At 46.6% G+C, this 17,830-nt stretch overlaps 1 protein-coding gene across 2 annotated transcripts in view; it reads right to left on the bottom strand.

The window, feature by feature from the left end:
• B4galt1 (beta-1,4-galactosyltransferase 1) overlaps positions 1–16,832 on the bottom strand; it is a 48,759-nt gene extending 31,927 nt beyond the window's left edge. Inside the window, exon 1 of one of the 2 annotated variants that reach the window (XM_034501700.2) lies at positions 16,231–16,832. In XM_034501700.2, coding sequence (XP_034357591.1) covers positions 16,231–16,645 — 415 coding nt within the window. In that variant the 5' untranslated portion in view covers positions 16,646–16,832. The remainder of the gene's footprint in view (positions 1–16,230) is intronic. The other variant, XM_034501699.2, reaches the window with a different exon arrangement.
• Between the last annotated feature and the right edge of the window lie 998 nt (positions 16,833–17,830).

Genomic DNA, 17,830 nt, shown 5'->3' with positions numbered 1-17,830 from the left:
TTTGATTATGGTGGTGTTTACACAAATATAAGCATGTTTGAGTCTATACAACTATATGACAAACCAATTTTACTGCATGTCAATCTAAAAAAACCGTAGTGGTCTTAAGTTAGAAGTGCATACACACACACTCCAGTGGCCCCTCTGTGGCAAGTGCAAACACGTGTGCTGCAAACACAGGCATAGGACTGCTTATGGTTAGTTCAATGACAGAAACGAGAACAAAGGCAGAATAAGACCAACAACGAATGAATCCATCAGTACAGCAATGATGCTAGCAGGCCATGAACTGAAGGCTGGAAGGGATGGGAAAGGAGAAACTAAGAAGTGACTGTATAGAGTGGGATGTATTCTTCAAGGGTTGCTGGGGAAGGAAGGAAGGAAGGCATGTGACTCCTAGGCCTGCAGGTCTGGGTTATAATGTTAGCCTGGCATGATCTGTGGCCAGAGCAAACTTACTTCTTTACTCTTGCTTTTGACTCCTCAGCCCCCCGAGTAAACTCTGACTTTCTATGTAGGGCTGTCTGCATCTTCAGAATTCTTTTTGGGGGGTGAGGGGTGGGGGACAGGCTTCTCTGTGTATCCCTGTACTATACAGGGCTTGAACTTGCTCTGTAGACCAGGCTGGCCTCAAACTTACAGAGATTCCTGCCTGCCTCTCAAGTGCTGGAATCTAAGATGTGCACCCAGCCACATCCACAGAACTCTAAGCATTTGCTGACAGTTTCTTTTCCCACTCTTCCAGTAAAACAGCAACTTAGCATCCCGGCATATACATATGGAAAGTTGTATTGCTATATCAGTCAGTCCTTTGATCAGTTCCGGGGCCCTGATGCAATTTCCTGACCTACAATGCTACTTACGTGTACCTCTTTCTCCCTCCTCCTAGGACTAAACCTTAGACTTGTAGAAAGCCTAAGAGGCCATCTGGGCAATCAGCCAACCATGCATTCCAGGCAATACTAAGCTATCAGAACCATTCTAAATGCAGCTACCTCTAATTTCCTCCTAAAAGGTAGGGATAATTATGAATACACACACTCTTACACAGTGCCTGGCACTTAGAGATATTCAATGCTAATTTTCCTTCTCCCCAGACCCCCTAGAACGCCAAACCTTACAGGTAAATATAGTTCTATTGACATAAATATAAACCTTCACGGCTGAACTTTGATCCACTGGCCAGTGGGGTGGACTGGCAGAATGTGGTATTTCCAAGGGCCCCCTGGATATGACAGAAGGAAAGCACAACACTCAGGCAGCCATTCTGCCCACCATCCAGTGCCAGTGATGAGCACTGAAATGTTGGGGACCCAATTTTAGGAGTGATGAAGCCCTTCTCGATTCTGAAAATAACCTGAAGTCACAGTTGAAAGACAACAAATCAGAACGCCTGTGTAGCTAAAGACGGCAGAGATAAAATTAAAAGATGAGTAAGACTTTCTATATAAACAGAAAGTCAGGTCCAGATGGCTTCCCCCGAGAAGTCTACCAGATGCTTAAAAGGGTTAGACAAATTGACACCAAGTCTTTCACAACTAAAAGAGGAGGGGATATCCCCCTCCTCATCCTCTGAGGTGTTATTATCCTCATACAAAACCAGACAAAAGTGTCACAAGGAAAGAAAACTACAGACAAATCTCTTATAATTAAAAAACTAAACCAACATACTATCAAACTCAAACAAGCAAAGAATAAGCACACTTATTAATAATTAATAATTAAATAATAATATTAATAATTAATAATTAAATATTACCATGACAAAGTAATATTTATCCTGGGCACACAAGGTTGCCTTAATAGCTAAAAATCATTTAACATGTAAAATGCATTATACAATAGAATGGATCAAAAAGGAAAACAAAAACAAACAAAGCCACATGATTACCAAGCACTGTCAAAACCCACAGCCTTTCAATGATAAAAACACCAGACCAGGAACGGTGGGGGCTTCACCTTTCTTTCTTTCTTTCTTTCTTTCTTTCTTTCTTTCTTTCTTTCTTTCTTTTTCTTTCCTTCCTTCCTTCTTTCTTTTCTTTTCCTTCCTTCCTTCCTTTCTTTCTTTCTTTCTTTCTTTCTTTCTTTCTTTCTTTCTTTCTTTCTTTCTTTCTTTCTTTCTTTCTTTCTTTTTGATTTTTTGAGACAGAGTTTTTGTGTAGCCCTGGCTGTCCTGGAACTCACTCTGTAGACCAGGCTGGCCTCGAACTTAGAAATCTTTATTTTTTTCTTAACATTTAGTGTGCATTTATGTATGTGTGTGTGTCACACACCACAGGTGCCAGAGTACACATGTAGAGGTCGGAGGACAACTTAAGGAAGTCAGTTCTCTCCTTCCACCATTGGGTTCCAGGGACCAAACTCAGTTCATCAGGTTGTTTAGGCTTGTGGCTAGCACCTTCCCCTGCTAAGCCATCTTGCCATCCCCTAACACAATTCTTTGTTTTTATTTGTTGCTTGTTTGTCTGTCTGTTTGTTTGAGACAGGGTCTCACTATGAAGAGTTACAGGTATCTGTCTCTGCCTTTTCAGTGCTGGGATTAAAGGTGTGTGCTATGGAAACCTGGCCTCCCAACACAATTCTTAGTAGTGGAAACCTGAGTATTTCCCCACTCAGGAAGAACAAAAGGATATCCTCTTCTACCATACCTATTCAGTATTCTAACAGAGGTTCCAGTCAGGACAATTAAGCAGAAAGTGAGCCGCTATGGGTGTTAACCAGCTTTCCCCATACCTGGCATGTAGGGAATGCTGAACAAATATGAAGCTGTGCATGGCTGATGCAGATGTGATTGCAGTACAGGACTCCATGTTCAGAACGGCTCCTACTGACTAGGTTTCCATACCGACCCACTTATCAACCAATCTGTAGCTTCTGCCTTCCGGTCTAGGGCCTGGGTTTGCCAGATGAGTCTAAGCAGATGTGTCTGTCAAAAGCAACCGTGGATAGCTATGATAGCAGGCCAACATCATCATATGGAGTGGAGTGTGTGTGTGTTTGTGTGAAAGAGAGAGAGAATGAGAATCTTTCTTGTAACTCAACTGCACAGCTCTCAAGTGAGAATTTGTAAATGGCAGCAGCATCATGTGACGGCAGGGCAGGTGCTAGTTTCCTCAGTTGAGACTCAATCTGGTTCTCAAGGCCCACTGACAGCTCTCCCCACTTTACAGAGCGGCACTAGTAAGCACTCCAGTATCTCATAAGCCTCTTAGCTAACCATGCTACACTAGCAACATCAGGCAGGAAGATATTCCAGTGAGCATTCAAGCAACCCCTCCATTTTATCTCACGATAAACTGAGACCCAGAAATTACAGCACACTGGCAACAGAACTGACTTCTGAATGGGGCATCCTGGATTTCAACTATGTTGTACATCCATGTACAACATAGAAGGCTATTCCAGGCCTATGCCTTAGGTAGTCTACCAACATTCCAGACATACAACCTAACTAAAGGTACTTATATTTATTCTCCATTTTTTTGTTTGTTTGTTTGTTTGTTTGTTTCAAGATGGGGTTTCTCTGTGTAGAATTCTCCATTTTAAGGTTTGTTTTTTTTTTTTTTTTTTTGGTTTTTTTTGAGACAGGGTTTCTCTGTGTAGCCCTGGCTGTCCTGGAACCCACTCTGTAGACCAGGCTGGCCTCGAACTCAGAAATCCGCCTGCCTCTGCCTCCCAAGTGCTGGGATTAAAGGCGTGCGCCACCACCGCCCGGCTAAAATTATTTTTTAAGATTTATTTATTTTATGTGTATGAAGGTTTTATCTGTAAGTATATATGTGCACTATGTGTGTGCCTGGTGCTCGAAGAAGTCAGAAGAGGGCTTCAGATCTCCTGGAATTGTATTTTTCAGATGGCTTTGAACCACTATGTAGGTGCTGGGAAACAAACCAGGGTCCCCTGGAGGAGGAGCAAGTACTCTTAACTGCTGAGCCATCTCTCCAGCTCATTTTTTAATTCTAACAACATACCTTCTCACCTCTCCACAGAACATCCAACACTCCTTCTGGCTTCTTCCCAAAACATTCAACTGGTGTGGTCTGAATACTGACAACTGTGTTCACCTAGAGACGAAGACAGTCACAAATACCTGGCACACCTAACACAGAGAGGAAGCACATACTCCAGGGATGTTCCCAGAGGGGATTTGACAAGATGAAACCCTTCTTTCTGTGACCTGGAGTAGGTCTGTCCACATTGGCCAGGAGACAACTCTGTGCTTTCTACTTCCCTAAGCTTTTGGCACAGTTTCATCTCTCTATTTGAAAGTGACTTTACTGTGCCAGCCTAAAGAATTCAGTGCACACTTCTTGTGCCCAAGGAACAGTACTGATCAATAATTATATACCTCATGTCACTGAGTCCTCTTGTCAACACTCTAAGACGAGATCCCATTTCACATAGGCAAAACCAACTCTGCCCTGATTCAGTGAACCCAGAGTGCCCTATGAAGTCAGAAGGGAACTGTGAATTTGGTAGAAGATACAGGAAGAGGCTAGAAGAGAAAGATAGTGTCCCTTATAAATTGAGAATGGCCTCATCTCCTGGATCTATAAACTTGGGGTCATTTAGAAATCACTGGCTGTAATCACTTTACCATGTATGCAATTAGGCAGGCTTTTATTAGTCTCCCAAAATGGTCTGTTCTGACATTCGTGAGGTACTGAATTCAATTTCCACCTGTAAGCCAAATAAAAGGCATGTGCAAGGAAAATACCAGCCCTTTATATTTGCGGACTTTGGGAAACTGCATCAATTTTTTTTTTTTTTTTTTTTTGGTTTTTTGAGACAGGGTTTCTCTGTGTAGCCCTGGCTGTCCTGGAACTAACTCTGTAGACCAGGCTGGCCTCGAACTCAGAAATCCACCTGCCTCTGCTTCCCAGGTGCTGGGATTAAAAGCGTGCATCACCACTGCCCGGCTATCAACTTATTTCTAATCCAAAATAATCTCCGTGTTCTTTGATTTGGGCACTGTTATTAGATTCTGTACACCTGAGCTGTTATACAGGAATTTGTCTATTCAGGTAAAATGACCAAGCACTCAGGGTAGTCCATCAGAAGCAATTATTAACAGTCTCTATGGCTGGCTGCATGCAGGTATGTTACCAGCAACCAACTCACAAAGATTTAGATCAATATCATCTTAAAGTCAGGTTTTTATAGCCAATATCTGATCCTCTTCTACAGGGTTGGCTTTACATATAGGAAAGAGGAAAGATCATTATTAATTTGTATAAACTATCTCTACTTATGGAGTACAAAGAATCAACACACTCTTTTTCAGAATCCTGAGTACCTGGGCAGGAACAGCCTAGGGAGTCACTGCCAGCAACAGCATGTCTCACTTAGGAAATCACCACACAGAAGGTAGGGAGGGACTGGGAGAGAGAAGAAAAGAGGATGGGAGGGAGAGAGGGAGGAAGACAGAGACTGGAGATGTTCACATGAGGCTCAAGATACATTCCGTACTCTCTTTAGCTCCACATTCTTTAGAAGCCAGGGATTTCCAATTTAGTCTCTAAGTGACTCCAAACTTCTCAGAACACAATGTGGCAGTTTGAAGCCATGTCGTCAAGATGGCCATCTCTGTCCTACAGATTCCTTTCAAGAATTTATCCCAAGGAAGTAATTCGACCGAAATAAAGAGCCATGCCCTGCAAAATGTGTTCAAGGTTATGACAGTGGAGCCGGAATGAAGAACACTAAAGGGTCAGCAGTGAGGTTAGTGAACGGGCCTGAGGCTGGGGAGGAGGGCTACGAAGTTCAGGTCAGTCTAGGCTACACAGTAAAAACCAAAGCATATCCTAGGAGAAAAATTTTAATTACAAAAGTAAAATGTTGTAATTAAAAAAAGTTAAGCAGGTGGATTTCTGAGTTCGAGGTCAGCCTGGTCTACAGAGCAAGTAAGTTCCAGGACAGCCAGGGCTACACATAGAAACCAGCTTTATACAAAATTAAAAATTTAAATAAAAAAAAAAAAAACTAAAAAGCTAAAAAGGTACTAGGCGGCCACAACAAAAGATAATCAGGTTAATTATAGGCAAATGACACTTTACCCACTGGACCTGCTCAGTGGGTAAAGTGCTGGCTCTGCAAGCTTGAAAATCTTAGTTCAGATCCACAGCATCATAGAAAAGTCAGGCATGGTGGCACATGTCTAACCTTAGTGTTAGGAAGGATGAAGTAAGTGGATCCCATAGCTCCCCAGCCAGCCAGCCAGACCAGCCAGCGAGCTCCAGAGGTAATGAGAGGCCTTCTCAAAAACAAAGGTGGGGAACTACTGAGGAAGAATTAGGGCACTGACCTCTAGACTCCACATGTGGACGCAAACACAGACACACACACACACATGCACACAAACACACACAGAAACAGACACACACACAAATACACATAGACACACACACACACACACATGCACACAAACACACACAGAGGCTGAGCTGGGGGTGTGGCTCAGTGCTAGAGTGCTTGTCTAGAATATACAAGGCTCCCAGCTCAATCCCTGGCCCCTGTCAAGAGGGAAATTCATCAAAAGTAAGAGTCAGAGTCCTCCTGCCTTGTTCTTCAGTTCCCATCCCATTCCACTCCTATCCACTGTCTGAAACTACCACGTGGAAAATTCCAGAAGAATTCACCATTCTTAAATTATAGCATATTGGTAATGATTATAAAATTGCTCCATTTTTACTCCTATTGTCTCTTACTATGCTTGATTTATAAATTAAGGTTTGTCATGGGCAAATGGGTTTCAGTACAATTTTTGTGATTTCAGGTATCCTCAAGGGACTATACAGAATTTCTACCATCAAAGATAATAACATAACCAGAGCTTCACATGTGCTAGGCAGTATTTTAGGCCATTTCATGGCCACTTCATAAACCTCTCATCTCTTAAGTGGATTCTATTATTATCCCCATTTTATATGTAAGAACAATGAGGCCCAGAGACAGGAACAACCTTCACACATCTCACAGCAGCCTAGTATGACAGGGACATCCCTCACTTCATTTTTTTAGTCCATGTATCTTGTGTGAGTGTATATGCAAGTGCCCTCAGTGGTCAGGAGAGCATCAGCTCCTAGGAGCTAAAGTTACAAGTGCCTGTAAACCAAACTCAGATCCTCTGGAAGAGCAGCGCATGCTTAATCGCTGAGCCATCTCTCTAGACTCCTTGCTCCATTTCTTACATTCAGTCACACACCGGCTACAATCATCATGCCTATCTGACAGTGTCGACAAACTCCTCAGAAGAAGCCTCACCACAAATGCTCTGAAAGCAGTGGGTGGTGAGCGTCACAAAGAATTTCTGAGGCCTTTCAGACTGCAGCTATAGCTACTATCTCTACACACACCCCACACTAAAATTTAGGAAGGAGAGAAAGACAGCCCACTTGAACTTCAGAAAGGCGATATGGTCTAAAGGAATCTAGATTGATCTAACACACAACGAGAAGAACTCTGAAGCCACTGGTGTTCCAGGCTTGCCCTCTACAGACAATGCACTGGTTCTGCAAACTCCCAGAAACTCCCTCTCTCACTGCCTTGCTGAGGTCCCCTGGCCTCCTGCTGCCTCCAGCCCTGCCCAGCAGTCTGAGGTGCAGCACTGCCTCTCTTTCATCGGCTTCCCTCTGCCTTCACTTCCTCTCCTCTTCTACCCTATGGGTAACTGGAGGTAACAGCTGGAGAGTCGGCTGTGTGACAGCAACTAGAAGAAATCATGGGCTATTTCCAGCAATAGACCCCAGCACACCACAACACGGGAGAGTGTTCAGACAGGCTGAGACAGGGTGGCCAGAATGAGTGTGTGTAAGGGGCCCTTGGATTCTGATGCTGGCCCTAGTCCAGACCACCCATTTCACTCTGCCCCTTAGGCCTCTGAACATCAAGGCTTCTGGATCTGGCTGGCCAAGATTCACCCTTGGAGAAGGGACTCTTCTATAACATCGGGCTGGACCTTGTCTGTGTCTACCTTTTGCACTTTGTATAATATAGCTTCTCATTAAAAATATCTGCTGTATAAGCAAGTGAGTCAATGTTTGTCCCCTTCCTTGGGGTCTCTGTAAGAATGCTGGCCAGCAGGGCCTCTGCTCAGGCTGCTTACAGTGTTTACCTGAATGTAAGGCTCCAGGCCACGCCCCCATGCTTGCCTAACACAAATGTTGGCTTCTCTGAGTCTCCCTTAAAAGTCTGTCTGTCTGTCTGTCTGTCTGTCTGTCTGTCTTTCTTTTTTTTTTCCAAGCTGTTGGTGTCTTGTCACACCAACAGCAGCTCTGTGATTTCAGGATGTCAAAGGCAGAGGACATTATGCAAAACAGGAAGGAACTTTTAAAGAAAATGTTAAAGACATTTTTAGAATGAACTCTGTCATTGGGCCAAGCATTTACTGAAGCCCCTGCCAGGCCCCTCCAGGCCCATATGGAAAGGCAGGAAGGAGCCTGACCCTAACATTGCATAAGTCAAGCTGGTCTGGCAGAATCCTGTCCCTTCCCTTCAATGCAACCTTGCTCTAACTCCTAACACTCAGTGCCAAATGACCCCCAGCAGATTCTCCACACCCAACATTCCCTCAGAAGAGAATCTAGCTCCACTGATGACAGTCAAAATGGAGTAACTTCAAAATACACTCCTTGGGAACAGTCAGGCAACAGCAGCCTGAGGCTTTATTGACGTAATCCACCAAGTCCTCATAGAAAGCCAGCCTCTGTTGCTCTCCCAGGCTTTTCCCTTAAGAGAATTCCCGGAAACGTAAAAGATTCTCACTCTGCAGCCCCTCCCTGGAACTCAGGAACATGTGGTAGTAGAAAAAGAATGTCGTATGTTTCAGAATCTGATTTGCTGGATCATTTCCCACCTCTGTGTCACATCTCGATGATGTCAATAGCACTGGGTTAGCCCACTAATATGCATCCAGCACTCAGCTCTGGAGCCATATTAGGCTATATAAATCTACCCAGGGATTTGGCAGCTAAGGAAACAACTAGAGAAGTTACTGAGAAAGCACCATCTATCTCCAAGGGGCTTTATTTAGAGCAGATCTCTGCTCAGACAGATCTAAAGATCTGCTCCGGGCTGTACTCTGACCCTACCCCAGGCACTTCTTCAACCTATTCTCTCCTTTCGATTAGCATTCTAGACATATCATTCCACATAAGTAATAGTCATTTGACAGCAAGGTGCAAACTTGTAATTTCCCAATGCACTTAACCCTTTGTAAGAAGGCTTGAAACCTAGTGCTTCTAAAAAGGAATTCATTCTTTTTTTCTCTCTTTTGGAAAATTTTCTACAGACACCACAAAAAAAGTACAACTTTGTGCACAAGGCTCACCACACCACCAGGAAAACAAAAGCCACATCTATGTGTCCAACAGCCGAGTGATAAGAAAGCTACGGCATACGCTGCTGAGCGAGAGAATACAGCTTTTGTGATTCATTGGTTAGTTTTATTATTTTCTCAAGGTGCCGGGATCAAGCCTGGGGCCTCACACCTGCTAGCAATCGCCCTTCCACAGAATCACATCCCCATCCCACCTTTGTGATTTTTTTTTTTTTAAAGATGCAGGACCAAGAACAAGAACAAAGCCTTAAATGAAAAAGGATGATCACCAGGCTGCCTACATGAATTCCTAACAGTCGATCCCTCCTGTAAAGACATCAGCATACTGGGTGTCTTAGGATTCCTATAGCTTGATAAAGACCATGACCAAAAGCAACTTGGAGAGGAGAGGGATTATTTCATCTTAGAAGTGAAGCAGAAGCCATGGAGAGAGGCTGCTCACATGGAGAGAGGCTGCTCACATGGAGAGAGAGGTTGGTCCCCCCTCCTGGCTTGCTCAGCAGCTTTCTCATAGTATCCAGGACAACCTGTCCAGGGGTGGTACCACCCACACCCACAGCGGACTGGGCCCTCCAACATATATCAAACATTAAGAAAATGGATCACAGGCTTACTCACAGGCTAATCTAGTGGGAGCATTTTCTCACTTGCAGTTCCCTCTTCCCAAAATGCCTCAAGTATGTGTCAAGTGACATAAAAACTAACCAGTACACTGAATATGGTGTCACCATTAACTGGAGTCCTAGTCCCGGACAACCTGAGGCAGGAGTTAAAAGCCTAGGCTACCTTGCAAGACACTGTCAAATAAAAAATAAAATAAAATAATTCAGGAACAAGTTATCAGCTGTATTCTTTTCTTAAACATGCAAGAAGGGAAGACTGGCAGAAAACAGGAGGGCATGTTTATCTTAAGTGAAAAGAATGTGGTTTTCGTTTGTATGTTGTCAGAGTTGAAGATCATCAAACCTAGGACCTCCTACAAGTGTTCTACACTGAGTTAGACCCTCCCGCCCCACATTACTTTCCACAAAAATTAAGATTACTAACATCCTCACAAAGAAAAAGGCAAATACAAGACCACAGGCCTCTGTCCTGATATCTATGAGGCAAATCATTATTGTTACACAGTATACCCAGAACGTACTTAAAATCACTGCCACAGAATTCAACAACAGCCAGTAAAGTGATACAGCCCCTGGCTCTCATTTGTATAAGGAAGCGGAGGGCTGAGGCCAAGTTGAAACATAGAACCTGAGCCTGAGCATGTGACTCACCCCTCTGTCTTTTAGTGACCAATCCCTTCAGGCCACATTCACCCAGAACTACCTCAGGCCAAACCACTACAGGCCTCTAACCTAGAGAGCTTTCAGAACAGGCCTTAGAGAGCTCTCCTCAGAGCAATGGCTCCCTCACCTCACCCTGCACAGTCCCAGACAGACAAGGATTCACGGCTAAGGTCTTTTCAGTCCCACCTACAGTCAGCTTTCAGGAGATGTTACCCAGTTTAAAAACAGGAAGGCTAGCTCTATGAAGACCAAAGTTGCAGGATCTGGCCACTGGCTCAGGGAGCGCGTCATGTATGGCAGAGTCAAATGTAAAATCATCACAATGCCAGAGTCTCAAAGGATTTGGACCAAAAGAGAAGTCTGTCATAAGACCACTCCAGAGCCTGGGAGATGGTCCAATGGGTAAAGTTCTTTTTGTGAAATTATGAGACCCTGAATTTGAATCCCCATGTAAAAGCCATGTCTATATTCCCAATGCTCCTAGAGGGAGATTGGGAGGTGAAGACAGGAGAATTCTGAACAGCTCATGGGACAGGTACCTCTGGGGCACGCAGCAGCAGACAAGAAACCCTGATTCGAACAAGGTGCAAGGCAAGGACTACTAATGCCTGCAATTGTCCTGTGATCGCCACAAGAGTACCATGGGCAGCACGCTTACACACACACACACACACACACACACACACACACACACACTGATTTTTTTCTTATAAAAAAATTACCACGACACTACACTATAAACCATGCAAATTCCAAATGGACATTAATTCAAGCAGAATTTCAGTCTCCCTTAGCAGGAACAAACAAGGAACAGAGGCCGTAAGTAACTGGGACATGAAGGAATCACCAGGTTTGGCTGCTTTCACAGGGACCCTTAGCCCACTGCTTATTGTGCTTCCAGAGTCTCAACGGTCCCAGGGCAGAATCTGTGGGAGGGCTCCGACCGACTTGGCATCAACTGCCCCATCGTCCTCAACCCCTAAATTAGCCTGGAAATCCCTACCCTGCTGCCACTCAAAGACCATAATACCCAGGCAGATGGCTGTTGATATCTCATTATAATCATTATAAAGCAGCCAGTTACAATTACCCAGCAGAGCTAATGTACAGCTTCGGAAAGAAAAGGAAAATTTTCACACAATCAAATAAAACCAGGATGGAAGAACTGTGACATCAAGCCTGAGTTTCTTTCTGAATGAAAGGAAGGTAGCATAGAATATTAGAGAAAGGAACATGTGATCGTGGACACACACACACACACACACACACACACACACACACGAACGCATGCACACCACGCACGCACTCACGCACACACAGGATGGGGTGTTCAGAGACATTGATACAATAACTATGTCTCTCTTGCCTAAACTGCAAATTGCTACAAGGAAGATACTTTGTCTTCTTTATAGCTCTAGCTCCAAATAGAACACACTGTAAATGAGTGTCGTTACAGCAGTCATCCGGACATCCCTGTAAGACCTTTCAGAGGAAGGGATGCACAAGCACATCTTAGAAGCACCTTCTTTCCAATTTTTGGGAATATATCACGACAACTCCTGGTCCTCTGAACTAGTCTCTCTGGGCATTAACCTGAGGCAACAAAACCAGACTCCTCTCCAAGGATGCTAAGCCAAGAAACTGTGGTTTAAAGCCAATCCCACATTTGGCTCTTGTTTCCCATATTGCAAGGAACTCCCACCTGCTCTTCTGCCACAGGTGGTTCCCACACTTGTTCAGAACATGGAATGTTCCCTCTCCCCCCACCCCCGGCTGGGATTAAGCCCAAGGCCTTGTACATGAAACCACTGAGCCACACCCCTAGCAAGTGTAGAATAAATAACAGAAAGGGATAGCTTTTCCTGCCATAATGCTATTTGGGAGAAATAAACAGGTTTCACCATGAAAAAGACCCAGACTGTCATGGAAGGGTATTTCTGAATGACCTTGGCATTCAGGTTTCCATTTATGGCCACCTGACTGTCTGAGCTGGGAAGAGCTGAGGCCTTGTAATGCTTTTCCTGGAATGTCCATCTCTGTTCTGGGTAGGTTAGGGTATGTCCAATATGACTGTTAGAGCCAATAAAATCTGTGTGTAATCAATAAATTATTGCCTCCAGAGAAAAGCAGCAAGACAACCTGGCTTAAAGAGCTAGTTACCCAAAGTCAAAGCTGCAAGATCTGTATCCAAGTGAGGATCTCTGTGCCTCCTCTAAGAAGCAGGACGAGATTCCACCCTAAATCAGAGAGTGATGGAGTCCCAGGAGCCATCCCAGAACGGGTAGGTCAAGGACAGCCCTCTTCCGAGCCTCACAGTACAGGCTGTTCTGATCAGCCTGCTTGTGTCTGCATGTGCACATCTGGGTGAAGACAGCAGTATGATAAAGGGGAACACCTGGGAGCCAGGAGCCCAGCAGAGACATAGCGAGTACGTCTTTTTCAACGCCACATTCCATGGCAGAGGCTCAGCTAAAAGTACTCCCCAAAAGCTAGGGAAATTGGCTAATAAACAAGTATTCTAACAGGGCTGTTTGCTTCTAGATAAGAATCCTGGGCCAGCAAGATGGCTCAGCAGGTAAAGGTGCTTGCCACTAAGCCTGACAATATGAGTTTTATCCCTGAAACCTCTGAGCTCCACACTCACACCATGGCATATGGGTCTACATATACACACATATACACAAATAGAAAAAAGCAACACACACACACACACAATCTTCCCTTTGAACAAATGAAGGATATTTCCTTAAAGCACAGCTGGGCAAAAGGCACCTCTGAGGTTTAAATTGCCTAGAATTCACTGCCTCCTTGAAAGAGCTGCACAGTGTGTTCCAGACCCCAGCTGAGTCAGCCAGCCCTGCTTCCCCGACCCAGCCTTATATGCGGTCCCCTTTTCCACCAACACCACACCCAAAATGCCTGTGCCACAGCCAGTCAAATCTTGTTGAGCTGTGCCAAATATGAGCAGATAAAACCTTCTGGAAAAAGATAAACATTCCGAGAAAAAACCACAAAGCTATGTCTCCTCTCATCTCGGGCAAACATTCAGAGGGCCAGAAGGGAAAGCTCATTGCTACAGACAGCAGAGTACACAGTGACAGTTACCTGGAGGCCTGTCACAGGACTAAAGAAAAAGCCTGAAGTAACTAGAGCACTCTGGGCAAATAAAATAAATAAAATGACTTCTCAGGCAAGGCCAGCTAACCCCTCTAGCCCACACGGGGGGGGGGGGGGGAGTTCAAGTCAGACAGAGGCTAACAAAGCCCCACAGGAGAGAGGAGTCCCCACCACCACTAGTACTGCAAACAATACAGTCTGCCCCAGTCACACATATTGCATAAGCACAATTCCAACCTCAGTCTATTTAAAGTCCATTCAAATATTCCGACAAACCAAAAACAGATCTAACAGCAGCCTACTGGCAGCCTCATCTGGTCCCTCACCACCTCAAAGTTACCAGTTATCAACTGAAAAAAAGATCCAAGCATCTGGCTTAGACCACTGGACACCAGAAAGCAGAGGAAAGTTAGGGAAAGGAACTGTGAATAGTGAAAAGGTCACTGTGCTAACCCCCAGGGATGCTTTCGCCCACCAACCTCAAAACCACGGTCAAGAGCTTTGGCTGACACCTGCCTGGCAGAACAGATGGGCTTGACACCCTAAACATACACACACACACAGAGTCCCAGAAACATGTAAAGCTTTCGTAAGATTCCTCCTGGCCAAGAACTGCCCTCTAAAAGCTGCACCTAAGCATTCAAATCTAAGGGCTCAATTTAGAAAACAAAACAAAACCTTCTACCCTTGTTTCTGCGATTGTGGCCTCAGCAGAAGCCTTAACATCAGTCCCATGCAAGTCACATGAAGGAGCCAGGCTAGAAGAGGCCCAAGCTGAGAACTGTAGTTACCACAGTCCCTCACATTTCAGCAGGAAGAACTCTATACTCCAAACAACTATAAACTTGGGTCCCTGGTTTTCTCTTTGAGATAGAGTCTGGTGCATGCTCAGTTTTATATGGTGTTGGGATCAAACCCAAGGCTTTGGGCATGCTAAACAAGCCCTCCGCCAACTGAGCTATGTCCCTGGCTCTGGGGCACTTTACTAATTAATTTGTCTATTTTCTGCATAATGCTCAGGCAACAACCAAACACAAAAGCAAGAGGCCCAGACGTTCTGCAGTCTGGGAACTCGGTCTCTTCCTCCTCCTCGGTCTCTTCCTCCTCTTCTACGTTGTTCAGTGCCATCTCCATGGAGGTCTAAGAAATCGCCACTTCAAATCCTCAAACTGTATTGTTGATTACTTTCTATCTTCCACGGAGTGCCTACTCTGTATACAATCTCAATTAGTCCTAAAACTAACCCTGTGAGGTAAGCAAAAGCAAGTCCACTTTATACAATGGGAAGAAACACTATAGTGTGCTTGAAGTCAGACACTCATCAGCAGGACTAATGTTCTATTTCACTTTCCATATGACTATTCCTGTTTCCCAGGTTAACAACCGAGTCCAAAGGAATTCAATTTTCTGCTCATGTTTGGCCAATTCCAAGAGGTTCCTCCCAAACTTGATACAAAAATATTGAAGTAATTATTGGAGCCATTGAGCAACAGGCTATAGGAAGGCCTGCTCAGCCAAGGCTTTCCCAGAATGAGACAGAGCTGTTGGCACGCTGCCTGCCTGTTGGTGGGGAGGTGGGATTCACTCTGAGCAACATTCTCTAAAACCTGGCACAACCTGTGATCTACAGGTCAAACAAAGGTCTACCCTGGGCCAGTCTCCCTAGTACTAGGAACTCATCATATACTTGCCCCCTGCCTGGTGAAGGCCAGGGTTCAGATAAGCTGGGCAAATAATGCCAGGAAAGTGTAGGCCCATTGATCCGGTTAATTTTAGCCCTCAGTGCCCCTGGAGAGGGAGAGGGCCCTGCTCACTTGGGTTAACAGGAACCTTCAGGAGGAGGAACTTGGGGTGGGAGACAGAAGGCCCCTACGTTCAGAACCTACAAACAGGACAAAAATCCCACAATTGTAGCAACTTTCTAAAAGTTCATCCTCATTATTTGAACTCTTAGCTACAATGTTTCATTTACTCCTTCAAAACACCTCCCTAAATAGATGTGGTTTATTATCTCTATATAGCAGGAAAAAAAAAACTTAAAGAGAAAGTTAAGTCGCTTGCCCAAAGGCGGAGTGGAGGGTAGTAGGGAAGGAGGTGGTTTGCTCACTGTCTGTCTTGTCTTCAAACAGTAGAAGTTGCTACCGGTGTTGCTATAGGTAGGGAAGGTTGTAGAGCAGCCTTTTCAGTCTATCCTAAACTGACCCCAACTTTAAACTTCCTGAGTCCTGGGCCAGAACAAGGGTGTCCCCAGGGCCTTGTCTGGTGCTGGGGCCAGAAGAGCCTGAGGGCTTCCCAACAGGATCCCAGCCTTTTGAGACACTAGACAACCTCTCTTCGGGTCATCCCAAAGAGGATTAAGCCCGTCTTGGGGATTAAGCACTCTGATCAAAACCTGGTGGCTGGCAGTCCTGAAAGAGATCTTAGGATAATATCCCCGGAGCCCTATTGAGGAAATCTGAGGAGACCATGTCCTCCGATCCTAGGACTTACCGAGCAGCGGGGACTCCTCAGGGCAAGCAGGCAGCGACAACAGTCCAGTGGTGGTGGGCACTGGCACCGAAGTCAAGTTGCTCTTCAGGCCGGGACCAGAAGCCGCACCAGGGCTGGAGTCGGGACCCGGGCGAGGCTTCGGGGAGACGCCTAAAGGAGGCGGCGGCCGCGCGCCCCGGGGCCGGTGCTCTCCCGGGGGCTGCTTGCTGGCGGCGGCGCCGTTCGTGCCGCCCTGCAGTGGAGAGGAGACTCCGACCAACTGGGGCAGGCGGCTCAGATCGCGGCCGGAGAGGTAATAGACGAGGGTGACGCCGAGGTGCAGCGCGCAGACGGCCACGAGCAGGCGGCAGGCCCGCTGCAGGGTCGCGCCCGGCATCGCGGCGCTGCCGCCCAGGAACGGCTCACGAAACCTCATCTTCCCGCCGCGGCTTTAAGAGGGGGTGGGCTACGGCTGAGAGGACGGCCCGCCCGCAGGCCGCCCGCCAGGCGCTACCCGACTACAGCGTTCGGAGAAGGGGCGGGGTGGGGGGGGAGGCTAGGACCTAGCGCAGCACCGGCCGCCTGCGGCGGAAAGCCGACACCCCTGGCCGCGGAGCTCCGGAGAGATCAGCGGGGAACCACAGGCGCGGACGGGCACGGGGCGGAGCCTCGGCCGGGGGCGGGGCTCCAACCGGGTTTTCAGAAGGCTCTTCGCGGAACCTGACGGGGCGGAGTCTAAGGGGTGGGGCCGCAAAGCGGGTCTTTTGAGAGGGGCGGGGCTTGGAGGGGGGACTGAGGGGCGGAACCTTCAGCCGGGTTTTCCTGGCAGCTAAAGGAGGGCGGGGCTTGGGGGGCAGGCACTAAGGGGTGGGCCCTCGGGAGGTTGGGTTGCAGGGCGCCGCAACACTTGGAGACGAAACGTGGCGTTACGCCAGCCCGACTGCAACTTGGGGTTGAGCCGGCATCCCATGCCCAGCGGCGCTCGGCTTTTCTTCCTAGCGTTCACCGTCGAGCTTAAGTCTCCCTAAGCCTTCTGGTTCAGCGAGCTGCTCACCACTTCCTGGTTACTCAGTGACTTGGGTATGGGTCTGGGACAGGAGCTAGTGAGGCCAAGAGGACTGGCGGGTAGCCTTGGGGTAGTGAGAAACTGGAGTGGAGAAAGGTCGTCTAGGAAACCGGCTTCGACGCCCCGCGAGGCCAGCGGACGGATCCTCTGGGGCGTTCCAAAGATCCTCTTACCCTAGCTGGGTCCGCCTGCCTATGAGGGGACTAACAAGGAGGAGCGGCTTCTGCTAGGGAAGTGACCAACTTGCTTTACTTTCTCCCACTTTAGTGTTTGCCGGATTGGGGAACCTCAGGAGCCTGCCCAACTTGGTACTAGGTGCAACAGGGCCTCTAGTGCATGCCGCACGGCGAAGACACATGCTTGTGGGCATGGATGGGGCTGGCAGAAAGCTGCATTAATTCCTAAGCCTGCATACAGAACAGCCCGTTGTACGCTGCGCTGGAACACAGTCCCCATTTTTGAGTACTGGAATCTAGGAGCGGTCATGCACACCTGTAATCTCAGACTCTGGTTGCAGAGGCAGGAAGAGCCAGAGTTTGGAGCCAGACCGGACTA

Source organism: Arvicanthis niloticus, chromosome 5 (genome assembly GCF_011762505.2).
Source record: "Arvicanthis niloticus isolate mArvNil1 chromosome 5, mArvNil1.pat.X, whole genome shotgun sequence".
NCBI classification, from domain to species: domain Eukaryota; kingdom Metazoa; phylum Chordata; class Mammalia; order Rodentia; family Muridae; genus Arvicanthis; species Arvicanthis niloticus.
This window is presented reverse-complemented; position numbering and strand designations above follow the sequence as displayed.